Raw genomic sequence first — 20,938 nt, 5'->3', positions numbered from 1 at the left:
GGAAAATTCATAATAGTGACTCAGACTTCGGGCTCTTCATTGCTACACTGGTTTCAAAGTGACCTGAATGTGCACAGGATTAGACCCTTCCAGTTAGCTGTGCAAAAAGCCTGTCTAACAAGGTAATCAACAGACATTTTGCATGAAAGAATGGTAGGATCACCTATCTATCTTAAACCCAGATAGGTATATTAAAAATAATATTAATAATTGAACAGATTGAGGCACTGGACCTCTGCCCAACGAGGTTTAAGCTACAAGTAGTATTTGAATTATACATTTTAACAATGCCAAATAGTGTTATACAAAAAATGTTTTTGGATAACAGATCTTGATATTGTAATAGAGCTTTTATTGTTGCGCATATCACTTCGTTTAGATACCAAAGTACTTCTTAAAAAACCTTGAAATGAAAGTAGTGTTAATCAGGAGCACGATACCCTAGATCAGTGTTTCCCAAACTTGGGACTCCGCTTGTTCAGGGAAAGCCCCTGGCAGGCCGGGCCGGTTTGTTTACCTGCCGTGTCTGCAGGTTCGGCCGATCGCGGCTCCCACTGGCCGCGATTCGCTGCTCCAGGCCGATGGGGGCTGCAGGAAGTGGTGGCCGGTACGTCCCTCGGCCCGCGCTGCTTCCCGCAGCCCCCATTGGCTTGGAGCGGCGAACCGCGGCCAGTGGGAGCCACGATCGGCCAAACCTGCGGACACGGCAGGTAAACAAACCGGCCCGGCCCGCCAGGAGCTTTCCCTGAACAAGCGGTGTCTCGAGTTTGGGAAACACTGCCCTAGACAGTAATAAAATGTAATTTGATGTTTTGCTCAAGGTATTGTGATGTGAATGTTGACTCTTTATAAGTGTGCTCCCACTTCAGGTTTTTGGTATCTTGAGGTCTTGAAATAAATCTTGCCATTGAGGGGTGGGGGTGTGTGTGTGGGTGTGTACTGTGCTCTGTTGTTTTTAGTTTTCAGTCTTTGGTAGCTGTGCAACCATTCTAAGGCTGCTTCTGAGTGAGCAGGAATAGGGGTGTATTAACAGGAGTATTGTATCTAAGACACAGGAGGCTGTGGTGGATTAATGATTTTGCCGCCCCTAGGCCCAGAAATAATTGCAGCCCCGCCCCCCACCCCCCCCCCCGCCAAGCTCACCTCCGCTCTGACTCCACCTCCTCCCCTGAGCACGCCTCCGGGTCCTGCTTCTCCCCACTCCCTGCCAGTGCTTCACAGCTTCACGAAGGAGGGGGGAAGGGAGGGAGGGGGACGTGGCGCGCTCAGGAGAGGAGGCAGGACTGGGGCTGGGATTTAGGGAAGGGGACCAATGGGGCAGGGAAGGGGCGGGGCCGGGAGTGGAGGCCTCGAACCGGCACCAGGGGAAGCAGCCTCTGGCTGCTATTATAAATTTGCCTCCCCTGCAAATTTGCCACCCTAAGCCTAGGCCTTGGTGGCCTAGGCGATAATACGCTGCTGACAGGAGGTAATTGTCCCACTCTACTTGGCACTGGTGAGGCCTCAGCTGGAGTACTGTGTCCAGTTCTGGGCATCACACTTTAGGAGAGATGTGGATAAATTAGAAAGAGTCCAGAGGAGAGCAACAAAAAAAGGTTCAGATTAGAACATCTGACCTCTGAGGAAAGTTTAAAAAAAACAAAAAAAACCAACTGGGCATATTTAGTCTTGAAAAAAGAAGATTGAGGGGGGATCTGTTTAAATCTTCAAATATGTTAAGAGCTGTTATAAAGAAGACTGATTAATTGTTCTCCTTGACCACTGGAGATAGGACAAGAAGAAATGGGCTTAATATGCAGGAAAGAAAATTTTAGGTTCGATATTAGGAAAAACTTTCTAACTGTAAGGGTAGTTAAGATCTGGAATAGGCTTCCAGGTTGTGGAATCCCCATTATAGGAGGTGTTTAAGAACAGGTTGGACAAACACCTGTCAGGGTTGGTCTAGGCTTCTTTGGTCCTGCCTCAGTGCAGGGCGCTGGAGATGATGTCCTCTCGCAGTCCTTGCCAGTCCTATGGTTCTATGAAAGCAAAAAAAAAAAGCTACTCTTCTGGCTGATGTGTGGGAAAATAAGGCAAGACTGTTTGTAAAGAGATGTACTAAGCAACCAGAGTACTTTAAGATTAAGATTCATAATTTTAGAACTTCTGTTGTAACCAGGGAGTCATAGGGCTGGTTTAAATACAATCTGGAACCAAAATAACTAAATTAGTTTGAAGACACAAGGTTGGTTAGTCAATATATTTTATTGGACCAACTTCTTTTGGTGAAACAGGCAGGCTCTCAAGCTACACGGAGCTCTTCTTCTGGCCTGGGCTAACAAATTGGTCCAATGAAAAATACTACCTCACCCATTTTTGTCTTGCTAATATCCTGGGACCAACAACACTGCAAACAATGGAATAAATCAGTGTAACACTTCTTTGGTGCAAGTTTGTGTATGGACACTTCAAACAAATAATACAATTTGAAATAACTTAATTGAATAATGAGAATAAATTAGGTTAAATGGCAAAAGACCCTCTTAATCTGAAATCCGTGTCTACATTTTAAAGGTGTGAATTAAAATAATTTGATTATTTGGATTCCACTTTGTTCATAGATAGGTTATTAGGTTTTCAGAAGTGTCACTTCGGAAATTCTTAAAACAATATTAAACCTGTAATACAATAGGGACATGAGAGGTGAATTGGTGGATGGACTGACAGTAGTGGGGGCTTGATTCTATTCCATCTGTGTCCGTTGTTTTCAATTTGTATAGGATTGAGTTTATAGGTATGATTACTACAAAACACATCCATTCTGGCTTTCAAATAAATTACTGGCTATCCTCTTTATTTTTTTTTTCTTTTTCATTCTCCCCTCTCTCCCATTTCCATCTGTGTTATGACTTCCTTCTTAATGCAGCAAAGGAAAAATCTTGAAAATGAACAGTTTTATTTAAAAAGGTACCATGTTTCTTAAGTTCTTGTTTTGTTTGAACTTTGGTTTTAATTATTTCCTAACTGAGGCATTTTAGTACCTAAAGTTATATCTAGTGTTATTTGTCTGTTTCCAAAGTAGATATTTTGGATGGAGATGGAGGGTGGTTTTGTTTTGTTGCGTTTCTACTGTTACATGTGTTGAAAGTCTTCTTAGAAGCATAGGAATCAGAGCTGCTGTTTAAGAGATTTGAGAGCATGAATTAATTTTCTGAAATATACCCCTACTTTCTGTAACTGGTAAATATCGTAGTGAAGTGCAGAATCTTCCTTGCATAGTTGGTTTTGAGTCCTGATGCCTGTTTGTTTCCAAACAGAATTTAAAATTAGTCAGAGAGAGAGAGTGAAATGTTTTTCTAAACACTTATTTCTGTAAACCTGGCACTTTGTTGCTTTGGAAGGGAAAACATAAACATCTTGTTGAACTCAATGCATTTGTGATCCAAGAATTTAAGTGAAAGTTTTTACATAAATGTTGCATAAGCTTTCAGTTCGCCACCCTGTGCTATTTTGCAGTATATTGCACACCGGTATCACACCTTTAGAAAGAGAAATGGGTTAGTGATCCATGGACTCACTAGTTGAAATCCTAGCTGGGTAGATTTAGCTCCCCATCCTTCCAAAGTCTGTTTCCAGGCAGCGCAGGTGAGACCTTAACCCTAGATACTCCAGTGGCAGTTCTTGCAAGAACACGTTTTTGACTTGTGCCAAAACCCTTTCCTATTCCCTCCATGTGTGAATCAGTTATTGCCTGTCTCTAGGTGATCCTTGACCTAGACGTGGCCGCATTTCAGCGGGGCTATCTGTTTGTTAGTTTATGAAGTTCTTTGGGATCCATCCAAAATATCTCCTGAATGACGGTTGTTACATATAATAGACTAAAACCAAATAAACTTAAAATAGCTTTAAAATATTTTACAATCTCTTTTTTGAAAAAGGTCCGCCATCCGGTCATCTGTGTCAACAACCATGTATTCTGCTCCATTTGTATCGATATGTGGCTGAAGAACAATAGTCAGTGTCCAGCTTGCAGGATCCCTATCACCCCTGACAATCCCTGCAAGGAGATTATAGGTAAGGGCCTGTTAGCCACTGAAATAATGTTCCAATATTTGCTCATAGATGAGACTCTTCCTTGGTGAAAACATGCCCTAATGTTTTCCATACCATTTCTTAGGCACGTTTGGAATAATTATTTATAGATATGGGGCAACACGTTTTAAAACACAGTGACTAAACAGGTGGTCTGACTTTTCAATGAGCTTCCGTGGGCTTCAATAACTGTCTTTGAAAGTCTTGGCAAGAGAGTGTAATTATTGGAAATAGGTAGGATGTACAATGGTTCTGTCCATGTATTGCAACCCCCTAACCCAAGGAGAGAACACCTAGCAGGAATGCCAACTAGTTCCATACAGAGGCTGACTAGACACTGTTTTTCCGGAAAACTCTCCTGAAGTTGAGTCTGAGTTGCAAAATTTGAATGAGGGACCTGCACCTCCCAAAATTTAACGTTCTCATCTGGGTTTTTTGTTGAGACTCATCTCTACATGTTTCAATATTTAACAAGCGTACTTAATAAATAAAGTAGGCTTGATTACTAATCCTCTCTCAAAATAAGTAATCTTTCTAGGTAATTGTAGGTTTGATTTCCCCATCCCCAGTGGATTCTAGTGGTACAGTTTTCTTTAAAACAAAAATAGGAATCTAAAGTCACATGGAGAAAAATGATGTATTTTATTGACTTTGGATTTGGACTGAAAAACAAACCCATTAATAACGCTGTTTATCTTGCATTGCTGTAGGAGGAACAAGTGAAAGTGAGCCCATATTTAATCCTACAGTCAGAAAACATCTTCGTAAAACCAGACTTGAACTGCTCCACAAAGAATATGAGGTAACAGCAAAGATGAACAGCTTGTTATGTACAACTCTTCTCTTTAATTTCTACACTTTTCTTTTTAAGAAAAGTTTCATTTTGAATACACACTAAAACTCGAATTTATCTCTTAATATTTTTTTTTTAGTGTGGATTTTAGTGTGGAAATCAGTGTGGATTTAAGATTAGGACATAATTTGAATTTCAGTGTGGATTCATTTCCTAATCTAGACTTCAAGGTGGGAGTTCAGAAGAACTTGGCATTGAGGCTTACCCTGCTCCCACTGAAGTCAATAGGAGTTTTATTAATAACTTCAGTGAGAGCAGGATTTAGGCCAAGCACTTAAAAAATCCTTCCCATAGACTTTAGTCCCTTCTCCGCACGCACGCACCTTCATGTGACTTATAGTATTTTTAATGCATTATTCTTAACTTGTCTCTTCCTGCTGCTGCACCCAAACAAGCGTGTCTGTGCCTCGAGGCGCAAGAAAGTGGGCTTCTTCTAAAGAAATCCCTCTTGGCTATGAAAGAAAAACATTTCTTGGAGAAACACTGTCAACTTGCATTTTTGACATGGACTAATTTTTTTGAAAAAATGTACAGAGTTCTTCTAAAATGACAAAACACTCAGCAGATCTCTCTGCTCCCCTGCTGCGTGAAAGACCTCCTGTGAACAGGGGAGAGTCGGCAGGTCTGAGAGCAACACCAGGTATGCCTGGGCCTACGCTTTCTCTGCCCGCCTCTGTTCACATGGTTGCCTACTGCCTCCTCTTCAGATTTTGTGAACCTGGTAGGAGGGGTGCAGAGATAAATGCTCCAAGTTCTAAACTCTTCCCTGAGACCTGTGGTTTTGTCCTCATGAGGGAAGAAGAGGAGGCAGAAACAGGTGTGCTTCATCAGCTCCCAAGGTCTTTGGAAGAGCCCTGCTCCCAGTGGAGCCCTGCAACTTGTTGGCACTCGACTACAAGCATTGGGTCCGTGTCAGGTGGGAAATCAACTGGACCTTTTTGGGTCAGGTCAGCTCTCCTTTTCCTGCCCCTGGGGTCAGCGCAGGGGTTGCTGCATGCTGAGGAGCCTCTCACTCTGCAGCCCACGCAGTGCAGCAGGGACTGGCAGCCAGCAGGAGCAGGGTATGGAGCTGTTCCTGCGCTGACCCCAGGTAGGAAGCAGTGGCAGTTACTCAGGTTTGGGAGGGAAGGGTCGAAGGCAAGTTTGGTCAGAAGATGACGTAACCTTCTTGGGTCGGGTGGGCTTGGGCCTGGATCGAGCCTGAAAGTTAGGTCCGAGCAGACCTCTAGCCAGGAGATCCCTAATATGCCTGTCGGATCACCCCCAAATGTCATTACACTTGAGAACTGAAGGGAATAAATCTCCAAAACTCAATGAATAGTTTATCTGTCTAAAACGCGGAGGATTCAATGCAGAAGATCAAGTTACATTTTTTTTTTTTCATTTATGAATCCCTGTAAGACCTAGGTTTTTATAAGTCTGTGTCCTCCTGTAGCCTTACTTTCTACAGCAGTTAGGCCATGCAAGCATGTGTGTGGTCAGCAGTATAGAGAGCACATGAACAGTTATTGCCAAGGGATCAGGCACAAACAGGCTTTCCCATAACCCTCTTCCTTCCCCCACCCCTCCAAGTGTTTGTTTTTGGCAGCTTATGGAAGTTGAGATTTTTTCCCCCACACACACACATTCTTGTCTCCAAACATGCAGCTCAAGACCTTTTTCTATACCTTGGTCTCTCATAAGATCTCTTCCACATTTCTCATTCTTTAACAACAGCAAATGAGGCAGCAACAGTCCATGTGAGCGCACTGTGTAGAGGCCGGGCCTCCCAAAATGTGCACTATAAGAACGCTTTGCTATGTAAAGTGTCCAGTTCACATATAGTCTTATGCGTTTGCTATATATAGTCAGAGGGAATTCCTCTGCCCATAGCTGAAATCCAAAGCTACACTCCAGAATGCAGCCTTCCAAAACCTGCCCGGGCATCAATCCATCGGTGCACTTTGAAAAACTCTGTAATGAATTCCTTGCAGGCAGGGCACCCATGCTGGTGCCCAGAGGATCTGTATACATAAAGCACTTAGAGAATTAAGTCCCGAGGTAATAGCAGTTAATTTTTTATCTTTTTCTGGTTTGTTGCATTCTTGTGCTTCCTGGGTTTGTAACACTTTCAGGATGAAATAGAATCCTTGCAGAAAGAAGTGGAAGAACTAAGAGGTAAAAACCTTGCCTTGGAAGCGCAGCTGAAAACGGTTCTGGATCCTGGGGCCTTGGCTCTGTGTAACACAGATGAAGAAAGTCATCAGCCTACAGATGAGGCGAGCCGCGCTGGCCCAGAAACTGTAGAAGAATGGACCAAGAAACTTAAAGCTGCTAATGATCTATATGAGAAAGTGAAAGATGATGTGGAAAAGTTAAAGGAGGTACCAAATGTCTGCTTCTCTACTCACATAGCCGTGTAATTGTTTCATGTTATTCAAATAGGGGCCTGGGGCAGTCTAACCTTTTGAGTACTTCATAGCTCCAAAAGGAAGAGAGAGAAAAGTTGAATTCTTGTGACTATTGGCGTATCGTAGTATTTCTGCATAGCAGGTGCCTGATGCTTTTGCTTGTTGTAGTCCATCTCACATGTGACTTTTTCAACTTGTCTGTCATCCCATGGCTCACTAATTGGATTATACTAGCACTTGTTTTCGGTATTGAGGACCAGAGTCTTCCGGCTTGCAACAATTTATAGAATATATCTATTTTGCCAAAAACAGCCCAGTTGCCTTAAACCGATTTTGCACTGTTGCCCTCCTTGCTAGCTCATGTTTTCGATGCAGTTTGCTGAGACAGAGTAACTTGACCCTTTGATATAAAGACCTGAAGAAGAGCTCTCTGTAGTTCAAATGCTCGTCTCATTCACCGACAGAAGTTGGTCCAATAAAAGATATGACTTCACCCACATTGGCCCTTGGAGCTAAAATAGACCAGCCTTAGCATGTTTAGGACCAAAAGATCCTGTACTGGAAACTTTTTTAAACTTACTCTGCACTCCCTGCAGTATTTGGGACTTATTTTGTTGATGCTTTTTAGGTTTCTTGACTACAGCGTAAAACAAAACTTGTGATTTGGAGGGGAAGAGAGACTAAAAATCAGGTGAAAACAAACTTAAATATTGAAATCTTGTAAAACACACTCTCAAGGGCAAGGAAATTTGCCTAAAGCAGTTTGAATAAGAATGAAATTTCAAAGTTAACTTGAAGGACAAATTGAGGAAACTTAACTTGCATTTATTAAAGATGCTACCTTTAATTTCTTCTGTTTTTAATCTTGCATTGCCTCCTGGAAATTGAAGCTTTAGCATATTTAGGACATATTATCATTTTTTATGGTATTATTACGAAAGATTTATACCTTCTAAATGCTACAAAGATTCCCAGGGCCAAATTCTGCTGTTATACCAGTATAAATCCAGGACAGTTCCATCGCCATTGATGGAGTTGTTCTGGATTTGCATCAGTGTAATTGAAAGCATATTTAATCAGAGCCAAATTCTGCTTTCAGTTCCGCTGATGCAAATCCAGAACAACTCCATTAATGGCAATGAAACTGCCTTAGAGTCAAACTGGTGTAACAGCAGAATTTGGCGTTTGGAGTCTTTGCAGTATTTAGAAGGCATCAATGCTTAGTACTAATATTGAAAGAAAACAAACAAAAAAGTAGCAGATTGTTCAGAGTCTGGTGCATAACACAAGGAACGGAGGAAGAAGGGCTTTGATCACAAACTTTATTTATTTCAGTCACGATTTTAGCATTATTTAAACTGTGTAAATACCTCCATTTAAGGTTCCCAAACTTGGTTCGCGGCTTGTTCAGGGTAAGCCCTGGCGGGCCACGAGACATTTTGTTTACCTGAGCGTCCGCAGGTACGGCCACTCACAGCTCCCAGTGTCCAGGGTCTGCGAACTGCGGCCACTGGGAGCTGTGAGCAGCTGTACCTGCGGACGCTCAGGTAAACAAAGCTTCTTGTGGGCCGCCAGGGGCTTACCCTGAAGAAGCTGTGAACCAAGTTTTGGGAACCCTTGATTTAAGGTTGTGAATCATAAGTCTGCTGGGTTCTCAGCGTTCTTTCCAATTTATCAAGATTGAGCAGTTTTCAAAGTGCAAGGAGTTTCTTCTCCATGTTTTTAGGCCTTAGCCTTAGTTTGGAGACTTGGGGGTTGTGGGGGGATGTAGTTGGTCTAAAAACATTGCAGCAGGAAAACTTCTCTTGACATGAAGTATCTTGTTAACAAGACTGTCCACTGAACTGAGAAGAAGACATTGACCTCAATTCAAAGAGTGAGCGAGGCAATAAATCAAGAGTCTTAAACTTAACATCATGGCAGCTATGCAGAAGGAAGACGGCAAGTAGTTTGTCATAAAGGATTTACATCCATAGGATAACTAAGCTTTTTTTTTTTTTTTTTTTTTTTAGAATCAGAGCAATCTTACTCTAGTTTGGAGGGGAGAAAAGCTGTTCAGCATTAGTTTTGCTGATACCTGCACATTGTAATGTTAATGTACTTAAAGTATTTAGTCATGTGAAAAAAAAACATGGAATTGCCATTAGTACATCCGCTTAATGACTCTCTCTACTAACGAACATAGCTCTGTTTATTTCCCTAGATAGGAGCCTTGCAGTGTATTTTGGGGATATAAATAAAAAATGTCTGTTCTCTATTCAGTTTTGTGAACCATTTCCCCGGGTAATTTTTAAGTGGTGTCCCTGTCTGAAGGCTATTTCCTAGCTGCAGTTTTCTAATGCTGTCTCTTTAAAAAGCGGAAACAGCTTGTCATATAAATATTATAAGCCAGTTCTGTTTTACTCTATACTTAATTATTTTTTACCTTTTTTTGTTTTTGTTTTTTTTTAAAGACAAATAAGAAACTGAGTCTGGAAAATGGTGGCCTTGTGAGAGAGAATTTGCGACTGAAGGCTGAAGTTGATAGTAGATCACCTCAAAAGTATGTAAACGTTTTAAAAGCTACAATATTTTATTCATAGACCATCTTTAACTGTTGTACAGCCTTAGCTTAAAATTAAAGTAATGTATTTAGTGTTGTGTATATGGCTTGAATATGAATTTGGAGTTTCCCTGTCGACAGACCTGGGTGTCCACTTCAATCTTAGCAAATACATGTAATGTACGATCTCTGTAGTATCACCATTGTGTTACCTGGGCGGTACTGTAGGACTCAATGTCAGCTTTCCTTTTCAAGAAATTTCACTTCTCTTTCAAGCTGGCATCAGACTCTTTCGCAGAGGGGGCGGGATTATTACCAAGTGCCCTGCAGCACCAGGTAGTTTCTTTTGGTTTCTATAGCATGTGCCTGAGTTTTTTGTTCAGTCAAAACTCTGCAAGTCAATGAAAGTTTTCCATGTGAGTAAACTGCGCAGGATTAGGCCTCTTAAGTAGCAACTTGTCGCTGACTTCCACTGTAAATTTACCATTTTAAACCATTAAAAGTTGAGGACAATGACATCAAAAGGTAGAGATTGTCAGGCAGACTGCGCTTCTCTGCTGAGGTGTCTATCCCGTGCTCATCACGGAGGCACTACAGGAAGCGTTTCTTCCGGTTCTGATCTCTTTGATTCTTTAAGTCCGATTCTGACAAGTTTGACACCAGTGTAACTCCATTGACCACAGTGAAGCTATTCCTGATTTCATGTTCAGGATAACTAAGACTCAGGCCAGAGACACTTTCAGTACTGTGTTTTGGTTTGTTTTTTCTTCCCCTTTCCTGGCTTTGTGGTGGTACAGGATAGGTGAGTGAGCTGGTTTCCATTGTGGCTCACACATCAACTAAATTATTCACCAGGATGAAATCCTCCTCTAGGTAGAGAGCCTGCACAAAGCCTATATGTCACTAAAGCCTGAGAATGGACTTCTGCATGCACAAAGGTGAATTTTGGCCAAAAGTCTGATAATGTGTGGGACACAGAACACAGTTCGTGAGATGGGTTTTTATTTTTAGGGAGGGGGTCCCTCTTTCTGCCGCTCCTCTCCCTATCCCCGAAGGTCTCAAGATGAGTTTTCAGGGCTGGTAGTCAGCTGCAACTAAAAATATGGTTTTCTGAGCAAATCCTGGAGAAATAATTGAGATTCGAAACACTGGACCCCACAGTGCCACTTTAGGGGTTCTTTTCTTTGTTTTTGTATCCAGTACAGTGATTTATCTGAGCAATTACTTTCAGTGTGTACATAGATTTTTTCTTTCTTTTTTTTTTTTTTTGTATGCTGAATCCTCAGAAAACAGTAAGAAATGTGGGAAGCCAGCTATTGTTGCCTGTAATGGTGTCTCATTCCAATCTTAACTAAATATCTGCTTGAATCTGTTCCTTATCTTGCAGTATTACTGTTGTTTCTCCTTTTAAATCACACTGACGGAAGCAGAGCATGGAATGTAAATGATTAGTTTATGCAGTTAATACCTTTTATAGTTAATTTGCCCACAAAAAGATTTGCATTATCCCGAAGTAGAGGTCACCTTGTGAAACTCTCACTAGTGACAGGTTTCAGAGTAGCAGCCGTGTTGGTCTGTATTCGCAAAAAGAAAAGGAGTACTTGTGGCACCTTAGAGACCAACACATTTATTTGAGCATAAGCTTTCGTGAGCTACAGCTCACTTCATATCCGATGAAGTGAGCTGTAACTCATGAAAGCTTATGCTCAAATAAATTTGTTGGTCTCGAAGGTGCCACAAGTATTCCTTTTCCTCTCACTAGTGAGTGTTTTATCTAAATATTGCACCCCAAGTCATCTCAACTTGCTTAAGTTTTCAGCAAAGGAACCATTGATGGCAGCTGCATTGGAGATCTTTTTTTGGAAAGATCCATTTGCAATGTTTACTTTGTGCCTGTAACTTTATGGGAAAACACAACCTGCCTCTTCATTGGTTAATATAAAGCATTTCTTGTAGTGATGATATTAACGTCCTTTTTTGCAACTCAAAAGTCCTGCTGAGGAATCTTACTAATGGCCTTAAAAAGAGTAAACTGGTAAACTCCACTGGCTAAGCTCCAAGGATCTAAAAGTAGTCTTGGGAGAAATTCATCTTGACCGTATTTACTTTCTACCCAAAGCGAGAGATGGAGCTGGCTATCCAGAGTATTCTGTATTTTATGATTAGTTAGATTCAAATTTGTTTTGACCGGCTCTATGTCAGCTTATTCGGTATCCTAGGTACTGAATATTTAATTCCTTCTCCTGCCAGTTAAAATTCCAGTCTGAGAAGCTTTCAGTAGCATCCAGAAGATAGTGGCATTAACACTGATTTCCTGCCCTTCTCCCCCCCCCCCCCCGGCCATTTTTATCTTGTGGTTAATCTTGCCATTTATTTTTAAAATTTGGACATTGTAACCTCTGAACTTTGGGTAAAAAATATTATTTTGTTTTAACTCTAAAACAATTTTTTTCACTGTTTTCTTCCTATCTATCTATCTATAACAAAACTTGGAAATATTTTAATTATTATAAACAAAACCAAAACTGCTTTGAGTCTTTCTAAGGTCAGTTGGATTGGTTTCCCACAGAGCAATCATGAAATTACATCTGTAATGTGTCAGGAAGAGTCTTGATATGTCCTGTAGAAAAATCAAAATTGTTCATTGTTGTTTGAAGTAGCATTCCAACTTCTCTAAACAAATTTCACTGAGAACTTCAAAATGTTCTTTGCTTTGGCTAACTTGATTAAAGATAGAAACTCATGTCAGCAGTGGACTTTTTTTTTTTTCCAAAATTGGTAGGAATTTGTCTTCAAATACGGCAAGATTGTTCCTTATTCCTATAGATTCTCTACCTCTGCAGCATCCTCTTCCCCCTCCCTGCCCCCAAAGAAGTTGGAAAAGGAAATATTGTTTTCCTAGTTCAGTTGCTGGAGAACCAAGTGGCCTTGTGAATGAATGGAAGACTCCTAGTAAAAGGAAGTATGACAGGTTGCATTATGCACAGTATACAGTGGAGAATACATGTCCTTTCTATAGTTTCAAAACTGGACTCCCATCTCTCAGACTTTTACAGCAAGAGTGTTCTTGGAAGAGTACTCCGAGACCAACTGCTGTCTGCTTCCAGGAAAGACACCCTTCTTCAACAGCCCTGAGACCAGAGGTCTCCAGTATAATTATCTCCTGAGCTTGTGTGGTGGGACAAAGTTCTGAGGAAAATGTCAGTGCTCTAGGTGCAAAGGTTTTAATCTCCAGCAGCTGAGTCAGGACTTGCAAACCTTATGGTCAGTTTTATGGGATGCCTCAGAAGACCTCATTCTTCTTGCCTTGTGATACTCTCCATCCTTGGATGCAAACTGACTTTGTCACTTAATTTTTTGGAGAGGCTTTGCACACACAGTTGTTTTGGCCTCTCCAACCCTCTTAGGCCGAAAAGGAGGGTTCTTGTCAGATGACGTCCAGGTGGTTCTTGGAATCCAGCTAGCAGCCTTTTTTGCTTCTCTCTGGATTCTGTTTAAATCCTACTTCTATAGCTCAGAGAAAAACAACTCCACTTCGTGCAACAAATAAGGCTCAGCCATCCTTCGTGGCCTAAGGAAGACCGACACTCCTCTTGATCATGTGGGGAAGAGGCGTGTGTATGTTATGTGGTTGACTGCAGTAGATGAAAGGGGCTACTTTCCAATATTATGGCAATATATTGATTTTTGCACAAGTTCACTGTGTAAAATCTATAAGCATGTATTTCTCTTCTAGGTTAGATGGACTAGAGGTTGAACACTGCTCTTCCAGACTTTCTGCTGTGAACCGTCAGTGTCTGTTAATGGAAAGCAATGAATGATAGGCTCTACCCCAAATGTTCCTCACTGGGGCAAGGTTTCAACATCTGTGCAACTACTCTTGCTTCAGATTTCATAAAGCCACATGCTTGAGGGCTATTGTTTCTTGGCCTGTCCTTGATCCTAGTGGTCTTCTCCAGGCTGAGCAACCCATAGGAGGAGGGGATCCACTTGGGAATCACTTCCTGCATGATCTCATCAGGGCTCTGTCCTTCCAGGAGACTGTCTGGGGAAACTTGCAGGATGTTGCTGATGTTTCAGCATCACAGTTGCTTGTTGAAGCTGGACAAAATTTCACTGGTTCGCACACTATATTTGCCTCACTTCAGAGCTGTTTTCCTAATCCACCAGCCTAGACATACTGGAGGAGAGGTACCGTGTTTAATTTCCCCTGTTTAATCTCCAGACCAACAGTTTTCATCTCTCAATTCTTCAGATTATTCAGGCACAGTTATTGGGTTTACCTAAACTCCAGTCCTCTGGAGAACTGCTCCTCCATGTTTGAGAACCATTAAGAAGAGTCCAGGTACCTGCTCACCTGCTCTTCTGGCAGCTTCATCCATTCCTTGTTGTGGTGGCTGTTGGAAATATAATCTCCTAGATCAGGGGTCGGCAACCTATGGCACGTGTGCCAAAGACGGCACGCGAGCCGATTTTTTTTTTTTTTTTTTGGCATGCTGCTGCCTGCCAGGTCCCAGCCACCGGCCCTGCTCAGCCTGTTGCCGAACCCAGGCCGGGATCCCGGCAGGCAGCAGCGTGCCATTAAAAATCCTGCCTGCCCCGGCCCACTCTTCTCTGCCCCCCGTGGGGGCAGGATGAAGAAGCTTGGTCCTGCCAGCTGCTGCTGCAGGGCAGGCAAGCTCCCCCCTCCCCCACCTCTTTCCCCCAGGGCGCTGGGTTCCTGCCCCGCCTCCTCCTCTCCCTCCCTGCTGCAGATCAGCTGATGGCCCTTGCAAGGGAGGGGGAGAAGCAGAGCCGCAGCACACTCCGGGGAGGAGGCGGAGAAGAGGTGGGGATGGGATCTTGGGGAAGGGGGGTGGAATCAGGGCTGTGAGCCACTCTGGGCAGGGGGCTAGGAGCACCCCCAGGACCCTAGCCCACACTCCCAGCCCTCTTCCCTGACCCTTGCACCTCCCTACACACACACCCCAGCCTCCTGCCCTGACCCTTGCACCCCCCACATTCCCACCCCCACCCTGAGCACCAAATGGGAGCTCCTGCACCCCCCCCACATTCCCACCCCCACCCTGAGCACCAAATGAGAGCTGCCCTTGTAAGCACTTCACACCCAAACCTCCTGCCCCAACCCTGAGTCCCCTCCCTCATTCTAGCTCCTGGCCAGACCCTACACCCCAACCCCAAGCCTGCTCCTTCACCCCCCAGCCCTATGCTCAGTGCACTCCCACCCTCAGCTTAGTGCAGAGAGAGAGAAAGAGAATGGGCTAGAACCAGGGAGAGGGTAGGTACCCACTCTGTGTGGGCAGGGCTGGGATCCCAGACCAGCAGCAGGCTGAGCAGGGCCAGCAGCCAGAACCCTGGCTGGCAGGAGCTGGTGGACGGAATCTCAGACCGACAGTGGGCTGAGCAGCAGCGGGCTGAGCCGCTCAGCCCACTGCCAATCTGGGGTCCCGGCCATCGGCCCCGCTCAGCCCACTGCCGGTCTGGGGTTCTGGCTGCCTGCCCCTTGCCAACCAGGGTCCCGGCCGCAGGCCCCGCTCAGCCCGCTGCCGGCCTAGGTGAAGGTGAACGGAACCCCAGGCCGTCAGCGGGCTGAGCGGGCCGGCGGCATAAGATCAGCATTTTAATTTAATTTTAAATGAAGCTTCCTAAACATTTTGAAAACCTTAGTTTACTTTACATACGACAATAGTTATATAATATGTAGACTTAGAGAGAGAGACCTTCTAAAAAACGTTAAAATGTATAACTGGCATGCGAAACCTTAAATTAAAGTGAATAAATGAAGACTCGGCACACCACGTCTGAAAGGTTGCCGACCCCTGGCCTAGATGGTGAAATTCCTTTTCGGAACCCCCTGTGATGAGGGTAGCAAAAGTATATATTCCTTCTCATCAGTTAGTCATTCATACCCAAGCTACGTATGTCACTTTTAAAACCTTTCCTTGTAAATCAGTTCCTCTGGCCTCCAGTATTTTGTTATAGCTCTTACCAGAGCTCCCTCCAATTTCTCAACATCTTACTGTGTTCCAAAAACAGTTGTATCTATGTCCTATAGAGACCGTTAACTCCCTAACGATGTGGCCTACACGTGTATGCAGCCCAGCCTACCAATGGATGCACTGGCTTTTTTTTGTTTTTGTTTCCTTATTGCACTGCATGCATTTCTTATTTACTGTGCACTATTATTAAAAAGCCAGTGCAAGTGTTGTTTGGTGTCATTGCTTTCCAGGTGCCTCCTGTCCACTGAATATCTTTGTTCGAGGTGCATGGGTTTTTTCCCCAGACCAAAAAAAAAAAAAAAATTCAAAGATAATCCTGTTTTCTGCATGTTTTAACATGAGTCCTTTAGTATTTCTCTTACAGCTGGTGTTGTGTTGCTACGTACAACATGATACCTGCTGGAACATTCGTACCTACATACAGGGTCAGAATGGCAATCTCAGAAGTTGTAATAAATTTCTCCTGGACATCATAGGGATCGCTTTATAATATCTATATCAACACAGTGGGCAGAGAGATTACTCCCAAGTATGGTCCTTGCTTCAGCCATTCACAGTGTGGATGGATTGCTGCTTTTGGTCACTGGGACCGATACACTGCGGTTGCTTATTATCTTATCTTTCCCAAGTTCTAATTTTTTCTCCTTCTTGCTTGCAGATTCCCAGTAGTCATCCACAGTGATGGAATATCAGTGCATGAAAATGAGACTACTCCCTTTCCTATCTGCCAACTCTCATTTTGCTAATACACTTCTAATATGCTCAACCCCTACACTGAAGATCCTCCCTAAAAAGTGAACATTCTTGTTCAGCTTCAAACCTTGGACCCTCCTCTGGGAAAGGGAAATTCCTCTGTTCCCATTCCCCAGTCCTCTTATAGTAAAGCGTTCCAGTGCCCAAAAGCATTCAGCCAGAGCTGGTGTAGCTTAATCCTATAAGGATGAGACTCGCCCTGTAACGATCAAGAGTGGTTTCAGGAGTTAGTAATTAGACCAATTTACCTTTGAAGAAGAACATTTGGCCCATTTTTCACATTTATGTGTTAAAATGTCAATACCCAGCTATTAAGGACTGGTCAGTGCAGAGCACTAACCTTGCTTTCACTAGCCTCCATGCCACTTGGTCCTGTGATGCTCTAAGGAGTCTTATTCTTTCAAACGTAGCATCCCCTTTCCTCTTATTCTGTATCTTTCATGTTCATCCCACTTTCCATTGCCTGCCCCACTCGCTCACTTCTGGTTACACCCTGTCTTCTGTTGGTCTTGTGTTGTTTAGCCCCTTCTGTCACCCATATTCTATTTTTTTCTCCCTGCATTCCAGTGTCTCCCTGCTTACTTCCCTCTCCGTTTCCTTCTCTTCCTCTCTGCCAGGGACAGAAGAGGAGCTGCTGCTGTCTAGAGCTGTGGCAATGTAGCCTTCCGTCTTCGGGGAGGAGGTGCTGCTGCTGAGATGAGGGGGATAGTGTTACATCTCTTTGTGCTCTGCTCCCCCCCCCCCCACCCATGGCTGCTTTCTGCCACAGAACAGCTCTTCTCCTCTCTCCTGCCCCTCACCCTCTGTGACTAGAGGACAGTTTGAGCAGAGGAGCTGCCTCACCTGCCTTCAGAGAATTCACAGCAGCCCAATTAAGCCTCTTCTCCTCTCATCCCCCCCATGAATCAGTTCATGGACCCCCTCAAAATCTAGGAGCCCACATGCTTCAGAGGCCCTGATAGCTAGCCCCTGAACAGCTGCTATGATATTAATAATTCCAGTGTGGTTTAAGTCTATTGTCATGGGCTCTGCGGGCTTTTGTAGCATATGCACCACATCCCCTCCCTCACTCCACACCCTGTGAGAGATCCCTGTGTTTCATGGGTGTATATACTAGAGGGCTGTGGGACTAGTTGCTATTTTGATCTTGTATTCCTGGCTTGTCGCCTTGAAATCAAAACCTCCATGTTATTTTAGGTTTCAGAGTAGCAGCCGTGTTAGTCTGTATTCACAGAAAGAAAAGGAGTACTTTGTGGCACCTTAGAGACTAACCAATTTATTTGAGCATAAGCTTTCGTGAGCTACAGCTCACTTCATCGGATGCATCCGATGAAGTGAGCTGTAGCTCACGAAAGCTTATGCTCAAATAAATTGGTTAGTCTCTAAGGTGCCACAAGTACTCCATGTTATTTTAGTGCTTTGTATATAGTTAAAATACAAATGGCTTGTTTACTTTAGTAGTTTATTATACTTACTCTGTACAAGTTTAAACTATGCACGTACAGAGCTAAGGGCATAATTTGGTTTGCAGAACAATTATTACTGAGGTGATTTGGGAAGGAAAGAATTTAAGATGAGTTTGCTGGACTGGTAGTTAGAAAAGAATAAATTTTATTGACTTGAAACAAAACAGACTTGATCTGGAGTTAGTGATAGACAGTAAACGTGAGTCCGAATTGCCTTTACTTTTAATTGTCACTTTTCGGAGTGAGAACACATGTTTGAATCTCACTTTGATTTAAATATGACAGGGCTACTGAAGTATAAGTTGCAGTAATATCTGCAAAGGAATGTCAGTTCTTGTTACTCAACAGAAATACTTACAGCTGGTAGCTTTTTGCAGAGGTAGGTGAGGAACTGGCTGTTTAACTTCTCATTGCCAACTTTGACTTGAAATATTTTTGGGGGATAAAACTTGACTGAAGAGAGAACTTGAGAGAGGCAGTGACTTTCTATATTTCTGTTGTGTGGGACCATGTGCATGGACCTCGTTAGGCTGTCAGCCTTCTACGTCTGCGGGGGGTCAAAGGATGAATTTGAGACATAGGAATAGTGTAGATACAGGATTCCTTTATTTTATTACTGTTGGTTTTTTTAACATTGAAAATATTGGAGACAGAGTCTCTCAACAAGCATTATCAAGTACTTGCCCCCAAAACATTCACATTGCATATCTGCAGTTCTGTTGATGAGTTTCTCATGATATCCACAAGCTGGAAAGTGATTCTCCTGAAAGCGTTCAAACCTATCTATATACTTGGCACACTGCCTTACAGCTCGGATGTCAGACTTGTTTTTTTTTTTTTTTAATCTTCAGATCACAACTTTTTTATTAGGAAAAGTTTTATTTTATTTATTGTGTGGACAGTCACTAGAACCATGTAGAACTTTTCCTGGCCATGGAGTAATTTACTTAAATATTTGAACTAATATGGCTGGCTGGGGGAGGAAAAAATAGTATGGAAGCCTCGAAAATTTGGATTTTAAATGCACACCAGTCTCAAAGTAGAGATGGAAAGTTGCTCTATTACTTTGATGTTTCATTGCGGATGTCACTATTTGTAGGTGGTCTGTATGATGCTCCTTTTTCTAAAAAAGAAAAAAAAATTCCCAGTCACATCTCCCTACAACAATTAACATATTAGCAATGCTGCTTGCTTTTGAATGACAAACTTCATTTTTTCCTGAGGACACGTGTTTTAAAACTTGCACTTGAGAATACAGTGCTTTCTCTTGGTAAGCAAATCTGAAGTTGTCGCTAATGCCATTTGCATTAAATAAACATATTACACCGTTCTTCCATTTAAAAAAATTGCCAGGTATGCATATAAATGTAAAACATGTTTAATTTCTATGTTAAAGTGTCTGTTGCAACAATCTCTGGAAAATTTTGCTCACTCTGCATAAGCAATTTTTATTTCTCTCTGGTGATTACACTTTAGAGTGAGTGTGTGTGTGTTGCCATATCAGATGAGACACTGCATCTACTGTGCTACCTTATACAGTGGCCTCTACCAAAGTCTTCAGAGGAAGTAAAAATAAATACAGCACAGGCCCCCTGACCTGGGAAGCAGGGAAAAATCTTTCATGATCCTTGCAGTGCTCCGATAACTCACCATGGCATATCTGATTATCTCTATTTGAGTTTTGAAATTAAGGGATAAAACAAGCCAAGATATGTTGACATATTGTATTTAATGGAACATAGTGAACTTTAAATCTAGTCTGTTTAAAAAACAATGAGTGAAAAGTGGCATTGGGTATTCTACGTATCTGCGTCACCTGCCAATATATGTGGATTTACAATCTGTGTTAATATTTCTTTTTTTAAAACATTTTTCCCTCCCATGCTACTACATATGAAAGACCCACACCATGGGGAGAAACTGATTAACTATACCGGGAAAATGGTAAAACTGACTATACACAAAGTAAACAAAATTCAGATAGTGTTATTCTAGGTTGACTGTCTCCCTTTAAACACATGTAATAGTAAAGTTATTCCTTATTTACAAAGCAATGCATGGCTAAATATGGAAAGCTTGTCTTGTACTGGTTTGCCACTTTGACCTGAAAATGAGATTTGTAGCCAATTCCGTAGGTGGGTGTAAACCACTGTTTCCTCCCTCTCGTAGCACCAATATGGTAGTTGCTATATCCAACTTCTTCAGGGGTTCTGAGCACCTCAGGCTTCCATAGGCTTTGGTGGTAATTGTTAGCATACGCCACCTCTGGAAAAACAGTCAGCTGGTGTTCAGGGATCAGAATTCAAGAATCAAAATCTGACTCCGTCCTTTGTTGGCAACACACATATTGCTCTGTAGCAATGCCTCTTGCTGTTTCAGAGATGATATTCGCAGGCTGGGGACCATGCATTCAATGGCCTGAGGGTTGTGATATGTAGGGCTAGGAAACAAAAGTTCGGGGATGGGAAAGAGGTTTCTTGTGGTGCCAAAGAGGCCTTATAGGCACAGTCTCTGTGCCTGGTAATAGTCTGCTGTAAGAGTGAATGTAAATCAGTGCTTGTGCATAGGGGGAAGGTAAGTATCCCAGTATAAATAGATGTGGTTTTAAAGTGGCTGCAGGTTTTTCCCTCCTCATAATATCCGAACTTAATTTGTTTTCTTTCTGTAAATTGAAAGTCTGAGATGGAGCAGGAGATTCCCTCATGCCTACCTGTCAGAAGTAGGTTAGAATTGGGTAGGGTATATAGATGACCTTTCCCAGAGGGCAGGTGAAGCTTTCAAGTGTGGGTGGGTGGGTGGGAAGGTGGGTATCTACACTTTCTTCTGTAACTTTGCAAATGAAAATATGCTCTAGCTAGAAATTG

At 42.7% G+C, this 20,938-nt stretch overlaps 1 protein-coding gene across 2 annotated transcripts in view; it reads left to right on the top strand.

Moving 5' to 3' along the window:
• Positions 1-20,938, top strand: part of OBI1 (ORC ubiquitin ligase 1) — a 32,312-nt gene that overhangs the window by 8,244 nt on the left and 3,130 nt on the right. For both annotated transcript variants that reach the window (XM_084617945.1, XM_084617946.1), the window contains exons 2-5: positions 3,918-4,053; positions 4,782-4,873; positions 7,039-7,287; positions 9,768-9,856. In XM_084617945.1, the coding sequence (XP_084474071.1) occupies positions 3,918-4,053; positions 4,782-4,873; positions 7,039-7,287; positions 9,768-9,856 (566 nt within the window). The remainder of the gene's footprint in view (positions 1-3,917; positions 4,054-4,781; positions 4,874-7,038; positions 7,288-9,767; positions 9,857-20,938) is intronic.

Source organism: Lepidochelys olivacea, assembly GCF_965140295.1.
Source record: "Lepidochelys olivacea isolate rLepOli2 genome assembly, chromosome: 1".
NCBI lineage: Eukaryota > Metazoa > Chordata > Testudines > Cheloniidae > Lepidochelys > Lepidochelys olivacea.
Note: the sequence above shows the minus strand (reverse complement) of the source record. Positions and strands in the feature narration are given on the sequence as shown.